The 21,727-nt window shown below is 39.1% G+C and overlaps 1 protein-coding gene and 1 long non-coding RNA gene across 4 annotated transcripts in view; one reads left to right on the top strand and one right to left on the bottom strand.

Annotated features, from left to right (window-relative positions):
• The window catches only part of APOO (apolipoprotein O), a 56,457-nt gene extending 43,362 nt beyond the window's left edge, over positions 1-13,095 (top strand). For both annotated transcript variants that reach the window (XM_017653222.3, XM_017653220.3), the window contains exons 8-9: positions 7,459-7,524; positions 12,818-13,095. In XM_017653222.3, coding sequence (XP_017508711.1) covers positions 7,459-7,494 — 36 coding nt within the window. In that variant the 3' untranslated portion in view covers positions 7,495-7,524; positions 12,818-13,095. The remainder of the gene's footprint in view (positions 1-7,458; positions 7,525-12,817) is intronic.
• LOC118973901 (uncharacterized) lies at positions 7,547-12,811 on the bottom strand. Of its 2 annotated transcripts, none has more exons than XR_012127284.1 (3): positions 9,498-12,811; positions 9,124-9,323; positions 7,547-8,104 (listed from the first exon to the last, which is right to left on the bottom strand). It is a non-coding gene; the product is annotated as an uncharacterized lncRNA (long non-coding RNA). The 2 variants fall into 2 exon arrangements; XR_005063426.2 differs by having other exon boundaries at positions 7,548-8,104; positions 9,124-9,285.
• Positions 13,096-21,727: the final 8,632 nt, after the last annotated feature.

Here is a 21,727-nt window from a genome sequence, read left to right as displayed (position 1 = left end):
AGCATTTTGAACTAGAATTTGAAAATAACATAAAATAAATTGTGAACCCTCCTCATTATTTACGTAAATGATCTTCCAGTGAAATCTTAAGACTGATTTTTATACTGTTGGTTTCTAAAGGAATTAGTTTCTGTTGAGCCTGTTTAAACTCGCTCTTGAGTAGGAAGTTCTATATTACTATCAAGTGCCCTTCGGCAATCCCTTTAAAAAATAAACACTCAGAGTTTTGTTTTAATTTCTCTGACATTTTCTTTGGAAGCCTTCTTTCCTGTTTAAAAAAATTTCTTAAGTCCACACTGAGTTTTATATGGGAAAGGAAATCAAATGTCAGGAAACCTGTACACAGCCCTAGAAAGAAACATGGAAAATTAAACCGAGCCTAACAGTTCTTAGTGCTCACTGTGGTATCGTCGCAGACACATGCACAGGAAAGCCAAAGGGCATCCCCCCAGAGACTCTTTGAAATAGATTTCCCCGCTCTGAGAGTTCAGCCCATTGCGGAAGCGACCGGACTGTGGTTGGAATGCAAGTTAAACAGGCCAGCAGTTTATGGTAATTTGGAAACATTAGACACTAAAGCTACTCAGATTTATATGTACATTTTTTGAGAGTGAGGTAGTTCTGATGTCTAATCAGCTCGAGGTTGGTATGCATTTTTTTCTTGAATCTTCTATGCCCTTGCCCTCCTCAGCGTCTTTGAGAACTTAGCGTTCCTCCATTTGTTTACTCTCAAAGCATAATTTTCCTGACAGCTGTCTGTTCTCAATAATAAGTAGTAAAGTTGATGTGGACTAATTAAACATTTAGAACAAGTTTTAAATGAGAAATAGCAGAAGGCCCTATTCAATATTTGATAAACTTTGATTTAAGGAATTATTTGGTAGTGAAATGCCATTGCTTTTTATTGATTCCCCTGCTCCCTTCTTGTTAGATTTTGTGGTTTTCAGTGGGGTTTTTTGCTTTTGTTTTATCAATGAGAGCAAAGATTTAAGCTACCCTGGAACAGAAATCTTTTGGGGCCCAGGCACTGTCTGTTAGAAGGGAATTGGGGGACATTTCATGAAGGAGATTTTTGCTTATTTCTTACCTTGTTTGGAAATTGGTTTTCAGGTCAGGCTTCAATTACCAGTCTCAGGTAATTGTTTGTACTGACATATCAAAACCTAGAGACTGAGAGACCTCTGAAATAAAAGGGTTTATTTGAGCCTTCACAGATGCAGCCAGAAAAAGGACTGAGTCCTGGGGCAGGAAGTTCCTGCTTCACCAGCAGCAAGGCAAGTTAACAGAAACAGTTTGTCTGCTAGACTCAAGAAACAGGGGGCATGAATAAGGAGTCTCAAGAAAAGAAAGTTCTTTAAATTCACACTGGCTACAGATAAGGGAGGTGGGCTAACTTGAAGCGGGGAAAATTGGGGGATAAGTGGTTAATGCATAGAGAAGGCTCGTGGATTGGTTGTTGATGGTCAGACTCATGTACAAGGGGAATGTGGTTCTGGGGATCTTCTAGATGATTGTTGAAATGGCTTCATCCAGGAACGTGGAGTTTCTGGTTAGCTACTGCCTGTGGCTGTTGATCGATGACCTGCCCTTTTCTCCCTCATTCTCTGGCCCTTTGTCACTTAGTTTAGGACATTTCAGAATTTTTCCTTATCGGTACTCTAATGGTGTAACAGATGTACATGCTTTTGGTTGTAAATAAGTAAAGAAATTTGTGAGCATTGTGTTTGAAACAGAGCCTTGAAATTTAAAGTGGTAGGAAAGTCAATTCATAATTATGTTATTTCCCATGGATCTACATCTCAGAGACCCTGAATAGGTCTGTGGCATTTTTCTGCTCCGCCACATCCCTTTTTGGAATTAATTCTAAATGTTTGCACTGAGTCTTCTACCAATACAGTTTGGATAAGTTGGCCTTTCAGTACTATCATTGTCATTGGTCATTCAAGAGGAATTTATCTGCTTCAACTTGAAATGAACTCTTGGTCAAAACTGTGAAGCAAAGATGGATGGGTGTGTCCAGAAATACTGTTCTGGTAGTGTGATCTGTTTTCATCATAGTGTAGTTTGTTTTTTTCAAAATAAAAGAATATATAATATGTTATATATTCAATGAATGTTTTGCTACTTTTACTTTGTGTTTTATTTTTCTGACCCATTTGAGAGTTAGTTGTAGCTATCACAGCATGTTGGACCTGTAGAGTTTCCCACAGTTTGGGTTTTGCCGATTGCACACTGATGGTACAGCTAGCTGGACATGTTCCTTTCTTCTCTGCATTTCCTGACGATTGGCAGCTGGATCCAGAGGCTGCTTAATCAGGTTCCTGTTTGATCCTGTTGGCAAAGCTGTAGGTCTGTGTTGACATGTGAGTCTGGTTTTTGCCTTGCTGTTTTGGTATTAGTGGCTATTGATGCTCAATGCCAAGACCCAGTGATTCACTGGGAGTTGGAAAATGGTACTAATTCTACTTCTCTGTCATTTCATTTTTACGTATTAGTTGGAATACTTTAGTAAGGAACCAATTCCCCTCATCTACTATTTAGTTACCCAGTTAGAGGGAAGATAGGATAAATGCTGAATTTTTTCTTCTTATTTATCCAGTTTTCAAAATAAAAAATTGGTTTCCTATCATCCTCAGGAGGTCACCAATTAGGTTGTTTAATATCATTATGAATTTGTAGATTTATCCATATTTGTAATTCTTATCTTATTAAAGTTTGAATTGTTCCATCTTCGCTGGTAGACGTTGGCTTGGAGTTCTTTGACAGGACCCAAGTACACTGTGATAGTTTCCTCTCTGGCTTGTCAAAATGGTCCCACAATTTCTCATTGTTGTTAAATGTGCTTTTCCTTGATTACTAATGTGGCTGAATATTTTTTCACATGTTTATTGGTTTCTTCTTCTTGAAATGTCTGTTCATATCTTTCGGCCATTTTTCTGTAGTTCATTTGTCCCTTTCTTAATGATTTATTTTTTTCATAGACTCTTATATTTTTGGTTGTATGTTTGCAGGTGTCTTCTCCCAGTTTGTGGCTTATCTTTTTAGTTTTGGTGTCTTTTGATGATCAGAAGTTCTTTTCTTTCTTTCTTTTTTTAACTTTTTTCTTTTATTGAAGCATAGTTGACATACAATATTAGGTTGGTTTCAGGTGTACAAAACAGTGATTCAACAATTACATACATTATGAGATGCTCACCATGATAAGTATAGTTACCAACTATCACCATTCAAAGATACTAAATACTACTGACTATATTCCCTATACTGTACCTTTCATTCCCATGACTTACTTATTTTATAATTGGAAGTTTGTTCCTCTTTATTCCCTTCACTTATTTCACCCATCTCTGCATGCCCCTTCCCCATGGTAACCACCAGTTTTTTTTCCATGTTTATGAGTCTGTTTCTGTTTTATTTGTTGATTTGTTTTATTTTTTAGACTCCACATGTAAGTGGAATCATACGGTATTTGTCTTTTTCTGACTTATTTCATTTAGTGTAATACCGTCTGGGTCCATCCAAATGCCAATATTTCATTCTTCTTTTATGGCTGAGTAATACTCCATTGTGTATATGTATCCATCTTCTTTATCCATTCATCTACTGATGGACACTTAGGTTGTTTCCAGTTCTTGGCTATTGTAAATAGTGCTGCAATAAACATAGGGGTGTATATGTCTTTACAAATTAATGATTTTAATCTGTAGTTGAGTTATTGATATTTTCCATTATGGTTTTCACTCTTTGACTCTAGGAGCTTAATAAAAACATGAAACTATTTATTGATTGTCCATTGCTAGTTTGAAATCCTTTGAGAATATTTCCGGCCCAAGGTCTGAGTATCAGAGTTGGAGGCCAGTTGTGGGTGTCAGGCCCCAGAGTCACAATGACTCTTTTGGAGTTGTCCTATAATTAGCCAAACACAGCAGTGTGTCTCAGTAAATGTCATGCTTAGTTTTTGCTAGGTTTGTAAAAAATGTAATAAGTTATCATCAAAGAATTATATAATGACTGTTAAAGGCCCAACAATAACTAAAAAGAAAAACCTTAATAATTCTTAAAAGAGCAAGAAAATACATAAAGAAATATAAACCTGAAAACTGAGCAGAACTTCTGAAGCTGGGCTTTTAATAGTTGTGTTCAGGCCCCTGCTGGCTCAGCAGAAAAATGAAAGGGAAGCAGCAGAATTCAGTTCTTGGGGTTATAGGACCAAGATCTGTTTTGCTGACTGTCAGCTGAGGGCTTTTCCCAACTTCTAGAGACGGTAGCATTCCTGGCTCACTGCCCTCTTCCTCCATCTTCAAAGCCCAGCCACTGCAGGTACAGTCCTTTTCATGTCTCATTTCTCTGACCGGGTCTTTTGCCTCCCTCTTAGACTATAGGAACCTGTGTGATTCATCTGGGCCCACCCAGATAATCCAAGATAATCTCCCTCTTGTAAGATCAGTTGATTAGCAACCTTAATACCAATGCCACCTTAATTCTCCTTCCCCCATGTAAAGGTGCAGGTTCCAGGATTAGGATGCACACATCTTTGGGGGTCCATGGTTCTGCCTACCACATCCAGTGAACTAGAATTTCACTGGGGTCTTTAACAGGTCATTTATCTTTACCTTTTATTTCTTCATCAAAGAAAGTTAAGCGACCTACCACAGAGAATAGGTGATGTTTACTGAGCACTACTTGCTGTGAGTTTAGCCCTGGGCACTGAACTGTTTGCTAAACTCTTTGCTCACTAGAGTCTGTGAGGCAGGTTCTATTATTAGCACTGTTTCACAAATGAGGAAATTGCATTTTGGAGAAGTTAAGTACTTAATCTGTATAGTTCAACTGGTGAGGAGCTCAAACATTTCAGTGGGCTGCTGTAGTCAAAGGTTTAGCTGGAAATCCCCCTTCACGTGGCAGTGCATACTAATTAGAAATACATGTTCCAATTAAAACAAATGTCTTGTTTTGATACTAGAAATTACCTTTCATGTTTGTGGACATGGTAAGAAAATTGATTTTCTACTATAGCCTAGCCAAGTTGACACATAAAACTAACCATCACAGTGCTGTTTAGTTTATTACTCTAGCCTGTGCAGTCCAAGATGGTAGCCATTAGCTATTGAGTACTTGATGTAGCTAGTCTGGATTGAGATGTGCTGTAAATTTAAATTCACACCAAATTTAGAAGACTTGGTACAAATAAAAAGAATGTAAGTCATCTCATTATTTTTATTCTGATTGGTTTTTATATAATCATTATATGTTGAAATAATAGTATTTTAGATATGTTGGGTTAAATAACATGTATTAGTTACTAAAAAATACCAACAAAACCTGATATATATTAAAATTGGATTATAAAGAGAACGACTGAGTTCTAAAATATTTTAAGTAAAACTCTGAAAATGCAAAAAAAATTTAGTTTCTGGCTTGTGCTAAATCACGAACTGTCTTTGAAGTAAGAATGTGTTTTTTTCTGAGATCATGGCAGTTTCTGCCAAGAGAGATTTGATTTGTAATAGGGTGGGTGGGCTCAATATTTCTTTAGTGAGATATTTAACTGTCATGTTTTATTATACTGTAAGTGATATGTAACCAAACAAGAATTTCCTAGCAACTGAGTTGTTTTCCTCAACCAGAAGAATGTTTTTATGTGCTCATTTTCTTAATGTCCAAAGGATAAATAAACTCATGAATTTAGCATCTTGTATTTTTGAGATTGAGATGCTGGTAAGTATAGAAAGTAGAGTAGATATAAATATCACTAGAAGTACTTTGCAAGCATTTTGTTAAGGTAATTCAGACCTAAAATACATTTAACTAGGTAGAGAACCACATGGTTTTTATGACAGACCCAATTGTTGAACATGAATATCTCACTTACCTTCATAAGCCTCTACTTATCTCTTCTTGTTCTTCGTTAAGTACATACTCAAACTTTTTTTTATGCTCAGGAGATCTCGAGGTTCCATCCCATTCCATTTGTTTATTCAACAAATGTTTAAATACTATATGCTGGGAGGCCTTAAGGATGGATATTGTGCCCTTGTGAAGTTTGTATTTAGTGAAGGATTCAAACATGCATGAAAGAATTACACAAATCAGGAAGTATATGGATGCTATTATGTGAATAAAAAAGGTTCTCATCTAAATCGAAGGGCAAGGAATAGGGGAAAGGTTTGATCTAAAAGATAAATAGCATTTAGCCAGGCAAAAATTGGGATTGGTTTAAGTCAGGGGATACATTTTGCAAAGGTCTCATCCCAAGAAAGAATTTGGCAAATTGCATCAGTAGGAAGCTCCTCTGGAACTGTGTGTGTGTGTGTGTGTGTGTGTGTGTGTGTGTGAAAGTGACTCTTGAGTAGTAGAGTAAGGTACACAGGCACTGAGTCCTTTCAGAGAACATGTGGGCCTGGTCCACCAAATTGTACATAGGGTCTCGTTCCCTGGAATTCCATCAGCAAGTGGATATGATCTGTAGATAGAGTGACTGTGTAGTTTATCATCTAAACCAGGATACTCTTGAGAGTGAAAGGGGGCACTGTTAATTATGCTGGGACATTGGGTATAAAGCACTATGACTCAGGCAAGCCAGGTGTCTGATAACTGTGTTTAGTGACCAGTTCTCAGCCATTCCTGTAAGCCTGAAGTTGCCTAGAAACCATGCTCTGCAATTACATAGTTAGTCCTGCGTTCCTGCTTTCTCACTCCCCGCCTCCTTCGGTCATGGGTGACTGAGAGAAGGCTACCAGAAGAACCTGCACCAAGTCCAGACCACAGATCACAGCCTCATTGCCTGCTCAACTGCAGCCTACTGATTTTCAGGTTGCCATCTTATGAGAGCTCAGATCCTTGATGTACAGCAGGTCTTACCAACAGGTTTTCAGAGTAAAAGTCTTAAAAACATGTAGGAAAGAAAGGCTTTAAACATTTAGTACATGAACGACATTTTCCCACTAGAAACCTTGTTACGTCACTTCTCATGGATGACATGACCTAATTATATGTTCCCAGATGGTGGCCAGGCAGAATGGGTGTGGTCTGATTATAACTCCTTTCACAAAACATGTTTTGTAATTTGGCCCCTATGATGGATGACACACAGAACAGAGTACCTACAGGAAGCATTCTCATAGGTATAAAACCTTCCTTAACAATGATGGTGGCATGATGTGGTAAAGAAATCTTTTCACTATTGATGTGATTTTTTATAGAATCAGCTGTTTGGCCAAATCTGTGTAGTGAAGAAAAATGGACCTTTATTTCCTGCCCTCCTCTTGCGTATGTCGCTCTAGACAGTAAGGCCCTCAGGGAGCCATATGAAGCCTTCAGTTTACTGAGAAATGGGTCACTGTGCATTCTAATAATATTTAATGTTTGCATTGAGCCAAATACTGAAGACAGGCTCTTTGAGACATTCTACTCTTTTTTTCAAACTGTATTAATATTTTTTACTTTTTATTTCACAAGCCAGGAAATGTGAAGAGTTCACCTGGGAATAAGTAGAATGCTCCATGCTCCGCCCATTTTAATCAGGTAAAGAGCAAGAAAACTGTTATTTTTAGCATTGTTAACACCAGCTGAAATGACTTGTCTTTAATTAATTAATTATACCAGTTTCAACTTTATGCAGAAATATAGGATAAGGATGATTTTTCATTCCTTCTTTAATTTCTGGGTTAAAGTGCCATGACTTAATTTAATTGTTTGTTCTTGAGAAGTACCTGGGTTTTATTGACAAGCTAGAACCCAACAGTTAGGATTTGTCTACAAAACTACTTCAAACTATTAAAAAATGCCTTTATTTCTTAGGTTATTTTTTTTCAAACATCATTTCACTATAGTAAGCACTTATATTCATCTAATAGGCATTCAGTAAACATCTGTTGAACACATGACTATTGTAGAGAAGCTCAAGATTATATAGAGATACTGTAAGTGACATAGGGAATTCATAAGTGTAATTATTCATTCTTTAATGGTTGAGTAATCCGAGGTTAGAGAAATTTAGAATGATATCAGATGAAGTCAGAAAATCAGTGTGATTTCTTCTGGTTCTTATATTCAGTTCACCTTTTATTTTTGTTCATTCCTTCAATATTTACTGATCGAGCACCTGCTAAGTACAAAACAGTAGTTATAATAATATTATTTTGTGTATATATTAAAAATTATATACTAGCACTTATGATTGAATGGTAAGTAGATCATATTAAATTTGGAAACAATCTAAATATTCAGAAACAGGAAAATGGCTTAATTGTGGTATATCCATAAAGAAGAATGTTATTATGCCTCAATAGTATTTAATTGCATGGGAACATGTGCACAATTGTTAAATGAAAAAGAAAAAACGTAGAGTGAGGCAGTTCTAGAAAAGATTAAAAAACAGGAAATACAACAAAAAAATGGATGTTATCTTGCTATTGGGTTTCAGCCCTGGGCAAGTTCACTATGGATTCAGTGTGACCAAAGAAATGACAGTAGAACATTCTTGGGTTGAAAGAGCTATACCCAACTTTATTTCCACGGTGGCAGGTCAATCACTAAAATCCCAATCACTCAGAGCGAGTTTGCACGCAGCAAGCTGGTCTCTGCCTCTGGGCATCTCTATCTGCACAGCCATCCTCTGGGCCTCTCTGCCCACACAGCTGTCCTCTGGGCCTCTGTCCTTGGCACTACCACCATGCCAGCCTCTGCTCTGCTCTCCTGCAGCCTTGCAGCTGTGCCACCGTGTCTCCCAGAGCACTGGGCAGGGCTCTCTATATAGTCAACAACGATGCATTGCCCACACATGTGTAGTGAGCTAGCCAACCAGGGCCAAATGAGAATCCTGGCCACAGGAACTTTAATTTTATCCACACTCCACTTCTCCAGGATTCTCTTCTCTCAGTCTATGTGCCCTCAATCCTCTGCAGTAGTCCCTGTGCCAGAAAGCTGGAGCATTGTAACCAAATTCCATAATAACAACAGAGGCCACAACAATGTACAAATAACAAAAATTACAACAAATTATAATAACCCTCAAGCCTGAGGAGATCCATTGCCACCAAGTGGTTATCCTGGCTCTATTCAAACCAGTTCTACTCAAATGAGTTAACCTAAAGGACCCTGGGGGGGCCTTACAATACCCACCTTCTCCAGTCTCTCCAGCAAAGTCTTGCAAACACACAGGCCGATCTTGTTGCTTTATCTCTGCCTTCTGCTTTGTCCTCAGCAGCCGGAACTGCTGCTCCGGTCTCAGTTGTTGCCACAGCTCCAGTCATCCAATTTCTTTCTGTCTGCTCGTGCCTTTTACTTCAAGAAGCAGACAATATTTCCTTTTATTCTTGAGCCTGAGGATAGAAGCAGAGCATGGAGGGCTCCACAACCTGAGGAGGGGTCTGCACCTCTCCTGGAAGAACCCACAGTTGCCGAGTCCTTCTGGCTCTCCACCAGCTTTCAACCAGGTGGGGTCTCAACTGAGGAGGGGCCAATGCCTCTGGCACCAGCAGGGCCTCTGCCACTACCTGTTCGTCAAACCTCTGCTCCTCCATTTCTGGAGCTGACGGCTCCACTACATCCTTCTCTTGTCTCACAGCACCTGGCAGTCTGCGTGCTGCTTCTTCTCGTGCCGCTCCTTCTTGGGCCTCTTCCTTCACCTGCCCCCTGGAACCTGGCAGCCTGCACTCCCATACTGCTGCTTCTTGTGCCACTCCTTCTTGGGCTGCTGTTCCTTCTCACGCTGCTTCCTCTTGGGTTACCATGACATCCTTTACTATTTCCACAGAACGTGATAGTGACACAATCCAGTTAGCAACAAATTTTCTTTCTCTTGGGGTGGACCCCAGTCTCCACCCTTTCACAGTACCACATGTCCACAGGGGGACACTCGAATGTCTCCCTGTCCGTAGGTGTGGCCTGCTGAAACACTCCTTCCATGAGGGCAGCCTGTTCTTTTTCCTTGGTCACCAATGAATCCTGCCGACTACGCCAATTGTCTTGCTAATGGGTTTCAGCCCCGGCAAATTCACTATGGATTCAACATGACCAAAGAAATGACAGTAGAACATTCTTGGGGTGAAAGGGTTATACCCAACTTTATTTCCACGGTGGCAGTTGAATCACTAAAGTCCCGTTCACTCAGAGCGAGTCTGCATGTGGCAAGCTGGTCTCTTCCTCTGGGCCTCTCTACCTGCACAGCTGTCCTCTGGGCCTCTCTGCCTGCACAGCTGTCCTCTGAGCCTCTGTCCTTGGCGCTGCCACCACGCCAGCCTCTGCTCTGCTCTCCAGCCTTACAGCCGTGCCACTGTGTCACCCAGAATACTGGGCAGGGCTCTCTATATAGAGTCAACAATGACACATTAACCACACGTGTAGTGAGCTAGCCAACCAGGGCCAGGTGAGAATCCTAGCCACAGGAGCTTTCATTTTATCCACATAAGTATATTTCTTGAGATAGTAGGACTATGGATGGTTTTTGTATTTTTTCTTCTATATAACTACAGTTTTTAATTTTCTGCAATGAATATGAAATTTTCTTTTACAATAAATTTTTAAAAATCATTGTTATGTTTATTATAAACATGGCTGCTCTTTAAAATTCATGAAAGCCCTGGGTTTGAGGTTTATCTTTCTCAAGCTGTCTCCATGTTTTTGGAGTCCCAGTGAGTCATATAATCTTAGAATTTGATGGGGGTCCTCTGGCTCAACTCTCAGCCTTGAGCATAAATCCCTTTTAGCTCTGTGTATTCATACTTTAACCTCCACTGATAGGGAACTCACCACCACCACCACCACCCCAGGGAAGCCATCTTTGGGCAGTTCTTATTTTTTGGAAACTGTTTTTTATACTAAGCAAAATATTTCTCCTTGTAATTCCTACACAATGGTCTGGATCCTCCCTTAGGGGTCACAGAAAACAAATTTTGATCCTCTTTGACATTATAGCCCATCATATAGCAACCCCATACTAGGTCTCATTGTTATACAAATCAATTACCTGGGGAGCCTGTTGAAAGGCAGAGGCCTAGTCCCATCCCAGAATAGGCATCAGTGTGCTATTAGAAGGGAGACAGAGGGTGAGCAGCTAGGAAGCCACACATACCCTCCAGAAACTTTACACTCAACATGGTTATATTTCTCTATAGGGATAATGAGACATGGAATAAAGGGAAATTATGTAAATATCCATTTCATTTTTCAAAAATGTTCTGGGCCAGAGTTCAGCTTACTGTATATGCAGCGTTGATTTCATTCTTAATTTTTTTAGATCTTTATTGGACATGTAGCTTCTAATTATAAAAGTGGTACATATTTGTCATAAAGACTTTTTTTAGCTATTTTTCAAGCTTGTCTTGTGCTCTGTGCCTTTCCCAGAGATAATTTCTCTTAACAGTTTGGTATAGTGTTTCAGACTTTTTTCTCTATGTGTGAATATGTATGTATACACACCATACACACACACTCACACATCCACATATGCCTTTGACTTTTTGACAGAATGAGATCATATTCCCTGTATTGTTTTGCAAGTATACTGAAAGATCCATAAGGGCACATATCTCAGTTTTATTATCACACCTAAAGAAATTAACACTAATTCCTTAATATCATCTGGTATCCAGACAGTATGCAGATTTCCCTGGTTTCATTAATAACTTTCTAATGTTGGTTTGTTTGAATCAGGATCCAAACAAGATCTGCATATTGCTTTTGAGTGATAGTTCTCTTAAGTCCCTTTTAAACGGTAATGGTTTCTTCTCTCTCATTTTCCCTTGGCATTTGTTTATTGAAAAGCCAGGCTTATTTGTCTTTTAGAATTTCCCATGTTCTGGCTGTGGCTGGGTGCATCCATTTAGTGTCATTGTGTTTATCTCTTGGTTCCTGTCATCTGTGCATTCCCTACAAACTGATAGTTTGGATCTGAAGGCTTAATAAGATTTAGGTTCAGTTTTTTGGTAAGAATATTTCATAGATGTCGACTATATCAATTAACTTGCTTTTTTCACTTAATATATCATGTATATCTTTCCCTGTTGGTCCTTATAGATGTATCTCATTCCTCCTTCGGCTGCTTAATAATTTCCTAGGAGGACTACCATAGTCTATTGAATCTTTATTAACATAGGCTGTTTCTAGTTTGTAGTTTTCAACAATGCAGTAAATCTATTGAATTCTTAGAGAAGTCCCAAACAGATTAATAAACTGAGTTAGGAAAGGTAAGCTAATGGTTTACATTTGTAAGAATTTTTGGTTTTATATTAAAAGATCAAGTGAGTAGTTACTGCCTCTAAAATATTGATAAGCCTCTAATCACTAAGTAGATTAACTGCATATGGGGGAAAAGCAATCTGGAGAGGAGTTCATGTGTCTTTGGTGTGCCTTTGGATTGATGTGTTTCATTCTACAAAAGAAAGAGGAGGTGAAGTAGTGAGGAAAGGTGTATGTCACACTGACAAATGATGTAATCAGGCTCTCCAGCAGATAGATGGAAATGTAGTTGTTTGGTTTTCACAAGGGGAGAGATGTGGTGTGTGCAGTGCCATTTAGGCATTTTTTAATTCTTCCATCCATCCATTTGTTTAATTATGTACGAATACACAGCCGGTTGAGAATCTGAATGTAGTATTGATGAAAGACAAAACCTTTCTCATATTTAGTTTACCCATCTATAAAATGGGAATAATTACAGTTTTCCCTGGCTCATTATGATCCCCATGGTCATATAATGATAATGTAAATATTTGATATGGTTTCTGTTTAAACAAAGATTTTTCACAATGCAAAATTTTAGAGTCATTATAATTTTTTTCTGGCACAGTTTACTTACGTTTTCTTTTTCTTTTAGTTACAGGTAAACATTGGCAACACCATACAGTAAAGCAGTATTTCCAGAAAAATGGCAGAGAAGTCAGTATTGAATGCAGTAAATTGGCTTACTTCTTCAGGAAAAACTACACTAGACCTCTTGGTTATCTTGGGTAATGCCATTCTACAGGTGGATTAATCTGAAATCCTTTCACCTAGAGATAATGTGCAAGTCTTAGAACTCCTCATTCTCATGTTGCTATTTATGTATATAATTAAAATTCCACGTTCAAAAAAAGTCCTCCTTTTTTCCTGATATTGAGTGACAGTTTAAGTATATCTGGTGCTCATGTGTGGGGTGTGTGTGTGTGTGTGTGTGTGTGTGTGTGTGTGGTGGAGTGTGTTTGTGTGGTGTATGTCCCTGAGTGTGTGAGAAAGAAAACTGTTAACTCTTCTTAGGGCAGTATCAGCTGGCATCCTGCAGAGTCTGAGCCCTGTAGTAGAGTCAAGTCGAGAAGAGTGGCTCTGGAGCTGAGATGATGCTTCTTCAGGAGCCAGCACAGGGAAGAAAACTTGTGTAATAGTTTGCCTGGCACTGTAGAAGTCATACAAAAGGAAACAGTGACTGTGACCCCTGTTGTATGCTGTTGCCTCCCAGCTTGTACAGACCTTCTGGTTCTTGATCACTAGTGGCAGACTCATAACAAAGTAACCTCTGTCCCCTGCCAGTGGAGAAATGATAAGTGGTTGTGTGTGTTGGTTGTCTGTATGTAGGCCTTGTATTCATTTGTGTGGCCCCTGAGTGCACAGCTCATTGAGCTTCCGTATTCCCAATGCTGGTAGGAACAGCAGGAGCCTCTTTGACTTGTCAGCCAGCCAGGAAGGATGGTAGGGGAACAGTATGTAGAAGAGAATTGAGAATTTCTTGTTTTCAATCAGATTCAGAAATTAAACATTGTTTTTTTTCTTCTATTGTCAATTTACTTCCTAACTGTTGACTTTTCAGAATTGATAACAGTTGGAAAGATAGCAATACACAAATGGAACACTCACATGTTAATGTTAAATACATGTAATACAGCCAAAACGGCAGGAATGGTGCCAACATTGTTACCGGATTAATGAGCTAAAGCAAATTTGTGCCTAGAATAATTTGTGCCTGCATGGTAAAGAACATTCCCTGCAAAGTCCCGGAAGTTACTCAAAAAGAACTATGCTGATTAAGTTACAGATAAGGTGGACTGAGATTCATTGTTTTCTTATAAGGAGAAATGGTCATAAAAAACAGACACACAACCCAGGTTTTTATTTCTTTTTATGCTGGAACACTTTTGTTTTATTGTACAGTCATTAATGCTATGCCTAAACTAGAATCTCTCATTATAAATATATTATTATTTCAGGCTTTTCCCAGTGGTTTGGCTTCCTACACCACCTCCAGAAAGTAGAGATTCCACAAGCTTCCTCATTTTTTAGATTGCTTGATCTAGAGATGAAGAAATGGCCCGCACCACAGCGTGCTCTGGGGATCATTAGTCAACAAGTATTTGAGTGCCTCCTTACTGTAAGGTATTGTTTCCCATTTTTAATGCTTTAGTCAATGTTGAAACGTTGCCTCAAAGTGTTAACTCTTCCAAGGGGGAGTTAGGGGTGGAGGTCACAGAGCCAGCTCCTAACAGTATCTGGCCTGTATTTAGGACAGCAAGGGACTCACCCCCCACCAGGGTAACTCAGTGGTCTTTTATCCTGTGCTCTTTATCTTTCATGGCTGTTTGTATCCAGTGCTGCTCTGTTTTTATATTTAGCACTTTTTCCATGCCTTCCATGAACCCTGAACTGTGGGGAATATAAAATTATAGTATCTTGCATTTCTCTAGCTCTTTAAGCTTTTTCAAAGTCCTTTTTTATATCTTTCCTTCCTGGATTTTTCTGGATCTCAGTACATTTGTACTTTGCTTTTCTCCGTCCTGAGGTACTTGTCTTCTACTCACGTGTACACTTTTAATTCTGTTTTTTATGACCATTTCTCCTTATAAGAAAACAATGAATCTCAGTCCACCTTATCTGTAACTTAATCAGCATAGTTCTTTTTGAGTAACTTCCGGGACTTTGCAGGGAATGTTCTTTACCATGCAGTGAGTTAAGGGCCTCTGAAGAGATAATCGTGGTGTGGTCTGTTCTGTGATAATGTGGTAGTTAGAGTCCTAAGAAAGACTGCTTTGTGAAAAATCAAAATTTAAGAGCAATTGCTTCTGTCAGGGGGAGAAAAAGAAGGGATCAGGGGCACCAAAGGATGCCTTCATTTAATCTTATCACTGGGGCACCCCTTGGGACAAAATCAGAACAAGAACCAAGGCCAGCAGTAGGACCAGCCACTGGTAGTGGGGAAGCAGGTACCTGGGCCACTGTGTCAGCAGCTTTTCTCCTGAGTGCAGTGCTGGGTCCTGGCCCAGTAGGGGCCCATGTCGTACAAAGCACTTCCCTAGTGGATCAATGGCATTGTATCCCAATGGCCTAAAGAAAATTCAAAATATAGGCAAAACACCTGTGTTCACGTATACAGGAAGAAAAACGTGGCTTGCTTGTGGTTAAATAGCAAAGCAAGTGACAGTTAAAATTAGATCGTATAGTGAGCATTACTGATTTTGATTAAAGAGAAAATTCAGGATCCTTGAATTCAGCAAAACAAAAAGATCATGTTCTCTTTGTCCTATTTTAATGAAATACACTTTGCACTCATCTTGTGGCTTGATATTTAAGAAACACTTTACTTTGTGAGCAGCAGTATGCGTGCTTATTTTATAAGCTGAGTGATTTGCCATGAATGTAAAAGTTTCCACTTTTTAATTCAATGATCCACCCACCCAGCCTAATGCAAAATGAATGTCAGAGGAACCAGCAGTATATCTGTGGGACTAAACTCTCATCCAAGGCTTAATTTTAATTAAAGGTAAACATTTGAAATAATGGTTTCATTCACCATCAGTCGAAAGAAACTTGGCTTGAGGTTTTGGTTTTCACCCTGTACACCTCCCGCCTGATGTTTTGTTTCCCTTCTGATAGGTTCAAGTTTCATGTCCATAATCAGCCAGCCCATAGTTCTGCAGGTACAATTAGGTCAAACTCCAGACATGACCAAAGTTCAGGCTTATTTATGTTTATGAAATGACAGCCAAGGAAATTTCTGGGTGGAGAAAAAGTTTGTTTTCATAGGCAAGTGTTTCATTAGTCCACATTTTGTTCACTTAGCAGTGCCGAATGAGTCACCTGAATTTCAAGTGGAAGGGCCCTTACCTTCTTAATCCTCCCAGAGCTTTGCTGTTGGAACTTAGCTGTGACTCTGGAAAGCAAAAGAATAGGGAAGGAAGTGACTCTTCTCCCTGCCCACCCCCAACCTGTGGGGTAGTCTTCAGATCTGTGTTCACAGAGTCAGTCCGTAAACGCTGTTCTCTCAGGTACACCACGGAGGACCCTCCCCTCAGCACTGGCCTTTCCTGGGAGTATAGAGGACAGGTGGAAGAAAAAGTAGAAGGCAAAGATGGAGAAAAATACAGGGTTCAAAGACTGCTCCCCACACTCAAAAGTGAAGTCGTAGTGAATCCTTGAACTGCTTAGATGACCCAGTACTGGGGTTTTGTTAGTGACCTCAAATTTGAGTGTGGTTCAAGGAATGATTTTAAATGCTTTGTTCACTACAGGGAAAATACCAGCTTTTCAATATCAGCGGGTATAATTTATCTTCCATGCGTTCTCTAAATAATGAGAAAATGGTCTTCAGGTCATGATCATGCCTGAACATTCTCTGGAATATTCTTTCTGAAACCCCAAGAAGACAAAAGGAAAGGGATTTTTAAGTTGGCATTAGCACCCAAGGAAAGGATGGGGTGAGGGAGACAGTGGATGCTTGGTTTTTGCAACAGACTTACTAGAACTGTTTGATACTCAAAGTCCTGTGTCCCTATAAAAGTGACACAGATAAAAATAACAAAACAAAAACATTTAAAACCAAATTCTAAGAAAGGCAAGGAAGCTAATAATAAAAGTCTCATATTTACTTTGTAAACTTCCGTTCCATGTATCCAGAGGGGCCCTTCCTGTAGTGAATGTAGTATGATACATTTCTCTCCCCTTTTAGAAGTTTTAGAAGGTTGTGGTGTGTCTTTTATCTGTGGCATTTTGTGGGTCATATCTCTGATTCATTTTTTGAATCCATCAGGAATGCAACCTTCAGTTACAACATTGCTCAACAGGGAGGCTGTGAGCCGTTTGGGGGGTATGTTCCCTGGGACTGGAAATGGTGGTGTTTCTGTGAAGAAAAGCAGAGACTGCTTGGTGTATTGTTAGCCTTGCCTAGGCTCTTCAGAACTGGAAGTGGCCATAGTGCTCCCCAGGGCCTTCCCTTTCTCATGCACTTGGTAAAGGTGGAAAGGAGGACGTGTCTCCTTTCTGCACCTCCTCGCTATCCATCAGGCAGTCTTGGCATTGTTTTCCACTCCTCACTTTGTGTTACTGGCTTTAGGTGGCCCTGCTGACCTAAAGATGCTCAACGTATTACTAACAGATTTCTTTGTGTAATTGTTCTTTTCCCCGTGGGGTACCTTCAGTTCTTGTTATTCATTTCTAGGCAGGATGTGAGAGTCAGGAAAAGCTTTCACCCTTGCAAAACCTTTTAATTTGTTTGTACTCCTATTGAATGCCCCATCATGTCTACATTTCAAAGAACTGAATTCCCACCCAGACATGAAAACCTTTTCTCTCTGAATTCCTGATCACTTTCTAGATTTCTTATGGCCTCATGCATGTTTTACCCTGGTTAGTTCACACCTGATCTCTAGTAGACTACAGTCTTCCTGAGGCCAGAGCAAGTATCTTTCTTCTTAGTGTTCTCACAGTGCTGACCAAAGGCATTGATGTATATATTACAAAACCTATGTTGAGTGTATTCTTTAAAGTTCAAAATTGCATTTTGATTTGGTTTCATTCGCGTCTTTGAGAGTACCCAAAGGGCATTGGATTTGTGACTTTTCTCCCTTAGGTTTATTAAGGACCCACTGAGTGCACCATCTAAATATTGTGTTATGGTGGGCAGGGAGGAGAAGTGCAGTTTACAATTCAGATGTGGAAATAAAGCATATACACAAAATAATCAGAATAATTACAAGGCAGCAGCATCATCACCTACAGGTTAACTGTCTGATAGTGATTCCATATATCATCTTGTGCAAAGAAGCACCTGAGGATATTTGCTTAAAACACTAACATAATGTACCTAGGCAGTGGTTGTACACTTTTGTGTACACTTTTTTAGAGAAGGAAGGAGAGTAATAAGTGGAAACAAGGATGACTTTTTACTTTGTTAGGATCTAACTCCAGCTGTCTTTGTGTGATCACTGTTTTCTCCTTGGAACACCTCTGTCCCCAGCAAGTGTAGCAAGAGTTAGCCCAGGTTGGGTTTTTAGGGCACTGTTGGTGTATTCCTCTAGCTCATTCCTTAATGTTGCATATAGATAAGATATACAATCTAATTTCCTTCAAGTATGAATAGGAATTTAAACATCTGGCTAAGAGTAGTACTGGTTGAGATCCTATAGGTTCCTGCTTTAGTGAAGAGATATGTTTAATTTAAAAATTAGTATCTGTTTGCATAATCAGATATACCATTCTCCTTTGAGAATCTCTTAGTAGCTTAAACATGCCACTATACAATATTTATATTGTAATATACTTATATTTTTTATTCATAGATAGAATAAACTTCAACTCACTGAAATGATGACAAATTTGGAATATTATTAGACACCAAATTTGAATGTTTCCTTAAGTAAACTTCAAACTAGAGCTTGAGAGAGTGCCACAGCCTCTGTGCAGAAGGGAGTTAATATAGCAGGCCTGAGGCTGCCATCTTCAGAAAGGCCTGCTTACAGGGTCGGCACTTAGGAAACAACATCTCAAAAGTTCCTCAAGCAATAAAGGCTGGGGCACCAGACCTTGCCCTACCAGGTCATGTAGATTATGCAAACAATGTGATTTATGGCAAACACCTGATATGCTCCTGTGATTCAGGAATTTGGGTAGTAGCTACACAGGGGCTGCTGTCTGGCCAGCCCCCCAATAAAAACCTTGGGTGCTAAGTCTCTAATGGGCTTACCTAGGCAGAAGCATTGCACAAGTGTGGCTGCATTTTTTTCTGCTGGGGAAAGGAACGTGCTCAATGTGTCCCCTCCCAGGCTGGGAGGGAGAGAACCTATGAAGCCTGTACATGGATTTCTCCAGACTCCACCTGTGTCTTTCCTTTGCTGGTCATGTCTTCTACCCTTTGCTGTCATCACCCTAAGCCATGAGTACAACTACATTCCGAGTCCTGTGAGTTATTTTAGCAAATCGCTAAATGTCTGGGTAATCTTGCAGACCCCTAGAACATCATGTTGAGATGGTATTTGTTTTATTTATATCATGCCATCTTTCCCTCAGTTTTAGAGGACCAACATAAAATAAATGGCCTATTATATTTACATTAAATATTTCCAGGTCACAAGATATTAAAAAACAATTCTTATTAGTCTTCCTCAAGCAAAGAGAAGGTAGTTCTTGAAAGGCAAAGAGAAAACTCTAAGCTCCCTTGTTTAGACCAAATTAGTGATTGAATTTTTTTTTTTCCTGATTCTCACAATAGAGTCTTTCTTCCTTCCCTCACGCTATGGAGGCAAGCTGTTTGGGGTGGTTCATAAGTAAATAGGTCATAAACTGCACTCCATTCAAAAGTGACGTACTTATGAAAGCGTTTATTTGTCCTACAGGGAGAGCACTGGCTCATTTCAAATATTGTTCTCAGCCTAGATCAGAATGCTAAAGAGCACACATTGCATATTTTGTTTTAAACACAATAGTCTGATTGTTTGTTTTTTGTTGGTGCCATAAATATTTCCCTGGGAAAGCACTACCAATAGGTAAGACTTTTAGAAGACTGTGTGGGATCATAGATCTAAATGTAAGAGCTAAAACTACAACTCTGAGAAGACAACATAGGAATAAACCTTGGTAAAGGTGTAAAGCTAATAAGAGACTGCATTAAGATATATAAAGAACTTTTATAACTCAGCAATAAAAAGACAAATAACCCAATTAAAACTGGCAAAGAATTTGAATACATTTTTCCAAAGAAGATATACAAGTGACCAATAAACACATGAAAAGGTGTTTAATATCCTTAGTCATTACGGCAGTGCAAATGAAAACCTCAGTGAGATGCCACTTCACATCCACTAGGATGGCCATAATCAAAAAGACAGACAACAAGTGCTGATGAGGATGTAGAGAAAACAATACAGCAGGTCCTCAAAATATTAAATATAGAGTTGTTAAATGACCTGGAAATTCAATGCCTAAGGTATATACCCAAGAGAAATGAAGACATGGTCCACATAAAAACTTGTATACCAATGTCCATGCATATTATTCATTCATAACATTGAAGCAGTAGCAACTATTAAATGTTCAACAGATGAATGGATAAACAAAATGTATTTTCAACAATAGAGTATTATGCAGCCATCAAAAGGAATGAAGTACTGATACATGCTACACCAATGACTCTTCAAAACTTTATGCTAAGTGAAAGAGTCCAGCCACATATTGTAATGTAAGTCCACATATTGTATGATTCTATTTATTTGAGATGTCTTAAAAAAGCAAATCCATAGGGACAGAAAGTAGATTAGTAGTTGCTCAGGCCACTGGAGGGTAGGAGTAGAGTGGAGTGTATCAATCACGGTTCAACTAGAGAAACAGAACAAGTAGGAGATATATATTGAAAGAAGTTTATTGCAAGGAATTGGCTTAGGGAATTGTGGGGATTAACTAGGCAAGTCCAAAATCCACAGAGCAGGCCATCACGAGGAGCAGGCTCAAAGTATTAGGTATAAACTGAATTCCCCAGTCCACAAGTGAAATTTCTTCTTCTAGGAAAGTTCAGTTCAACTCTTAGGTGTTTCGTTGATTAAATCAAGCCCACTGAGATTAATGTCAACTGATTATAGACTGGAATCATAACTGCAAAATAACCTTCATAGCAGTACCTAGATTAGTGTTTGATTGAACACTGGGGACTATAATTCAGCCAATTTGACTCATAAAACTGACTATGGGGCGGGGCCTGGATGGGGAGTGACTGCTGCTGATGGACTGCTTTTGGGGGTGATGGAAATGTGCTAAAACTGTGGTGATGGCTGCACAACTCTGTGAATATACAGAAAACGATTGAATTGTATACTTTAAATGGGTGAATTGTATGGTTTGTGAATTATATCTCAATAAAGATGTTTAAAAAAACACCCTGTGTATATTTGCACACCCATGTTCATAGCACTATTCACAGTAGCAAGGAGGTGGAAGCAACCCAAATGTCCATCTACATGAATGGATAAAATAGGATAGATCCATACAGTGGAATATTACTCAGCCTTACAAAGGAAGGAAGGAAATTGAAAACAAATAAAAAAAATTTTTTAAAGGAAGGAAATCCTGTTACACACTACAACATGGATGAAACTTGAGGACATGCTAAGTGAAATAAACCAGTCACAAAAAGACAAATGCTGAGTGATTCCGCTGATATGAGGTATCTGAAGTAGTCAAATTAATAGCAACAGAATGACAGTGCCAGAAGCTGGGGTGGGGGAACATAGGCAGCTCTTGTTTAATAGGTACACTTTCAGATTGGCAAAATGAAAAAGTTCTGGAGATCTGTTGCGTAACAACATAAGTGTACTGAACACTACTGAACTGTATGCTTGGAAATGGTTAAGATGGTAAATTTTATGATAATGTGGTTTTTATCACAATTTTAAAAAATGAAAAGAAGACTGTCCTGCATTGCCTGAGCAGAATCCCCATTATCTGAACTCTGCACTGACACTGTTCTGACCCATACAATGTGTATATGTTGCCTGAA

Source organism: Manis javanica, chromosome X, assembly GCF_040802235.1.
Source record: "Manis javanica isolate MJ-LG chromosome X, MJ_LKY, whole genome shotgun sequence".
Lineage (NCBI taxonomy): Eukaryota > Metazoa > Chordata > Mammalia > Pholidota > Manidae > Manis > Manis javanica.
This window is presented reverse-complemented; position numbering and strand designations above follow the sequence as displayed.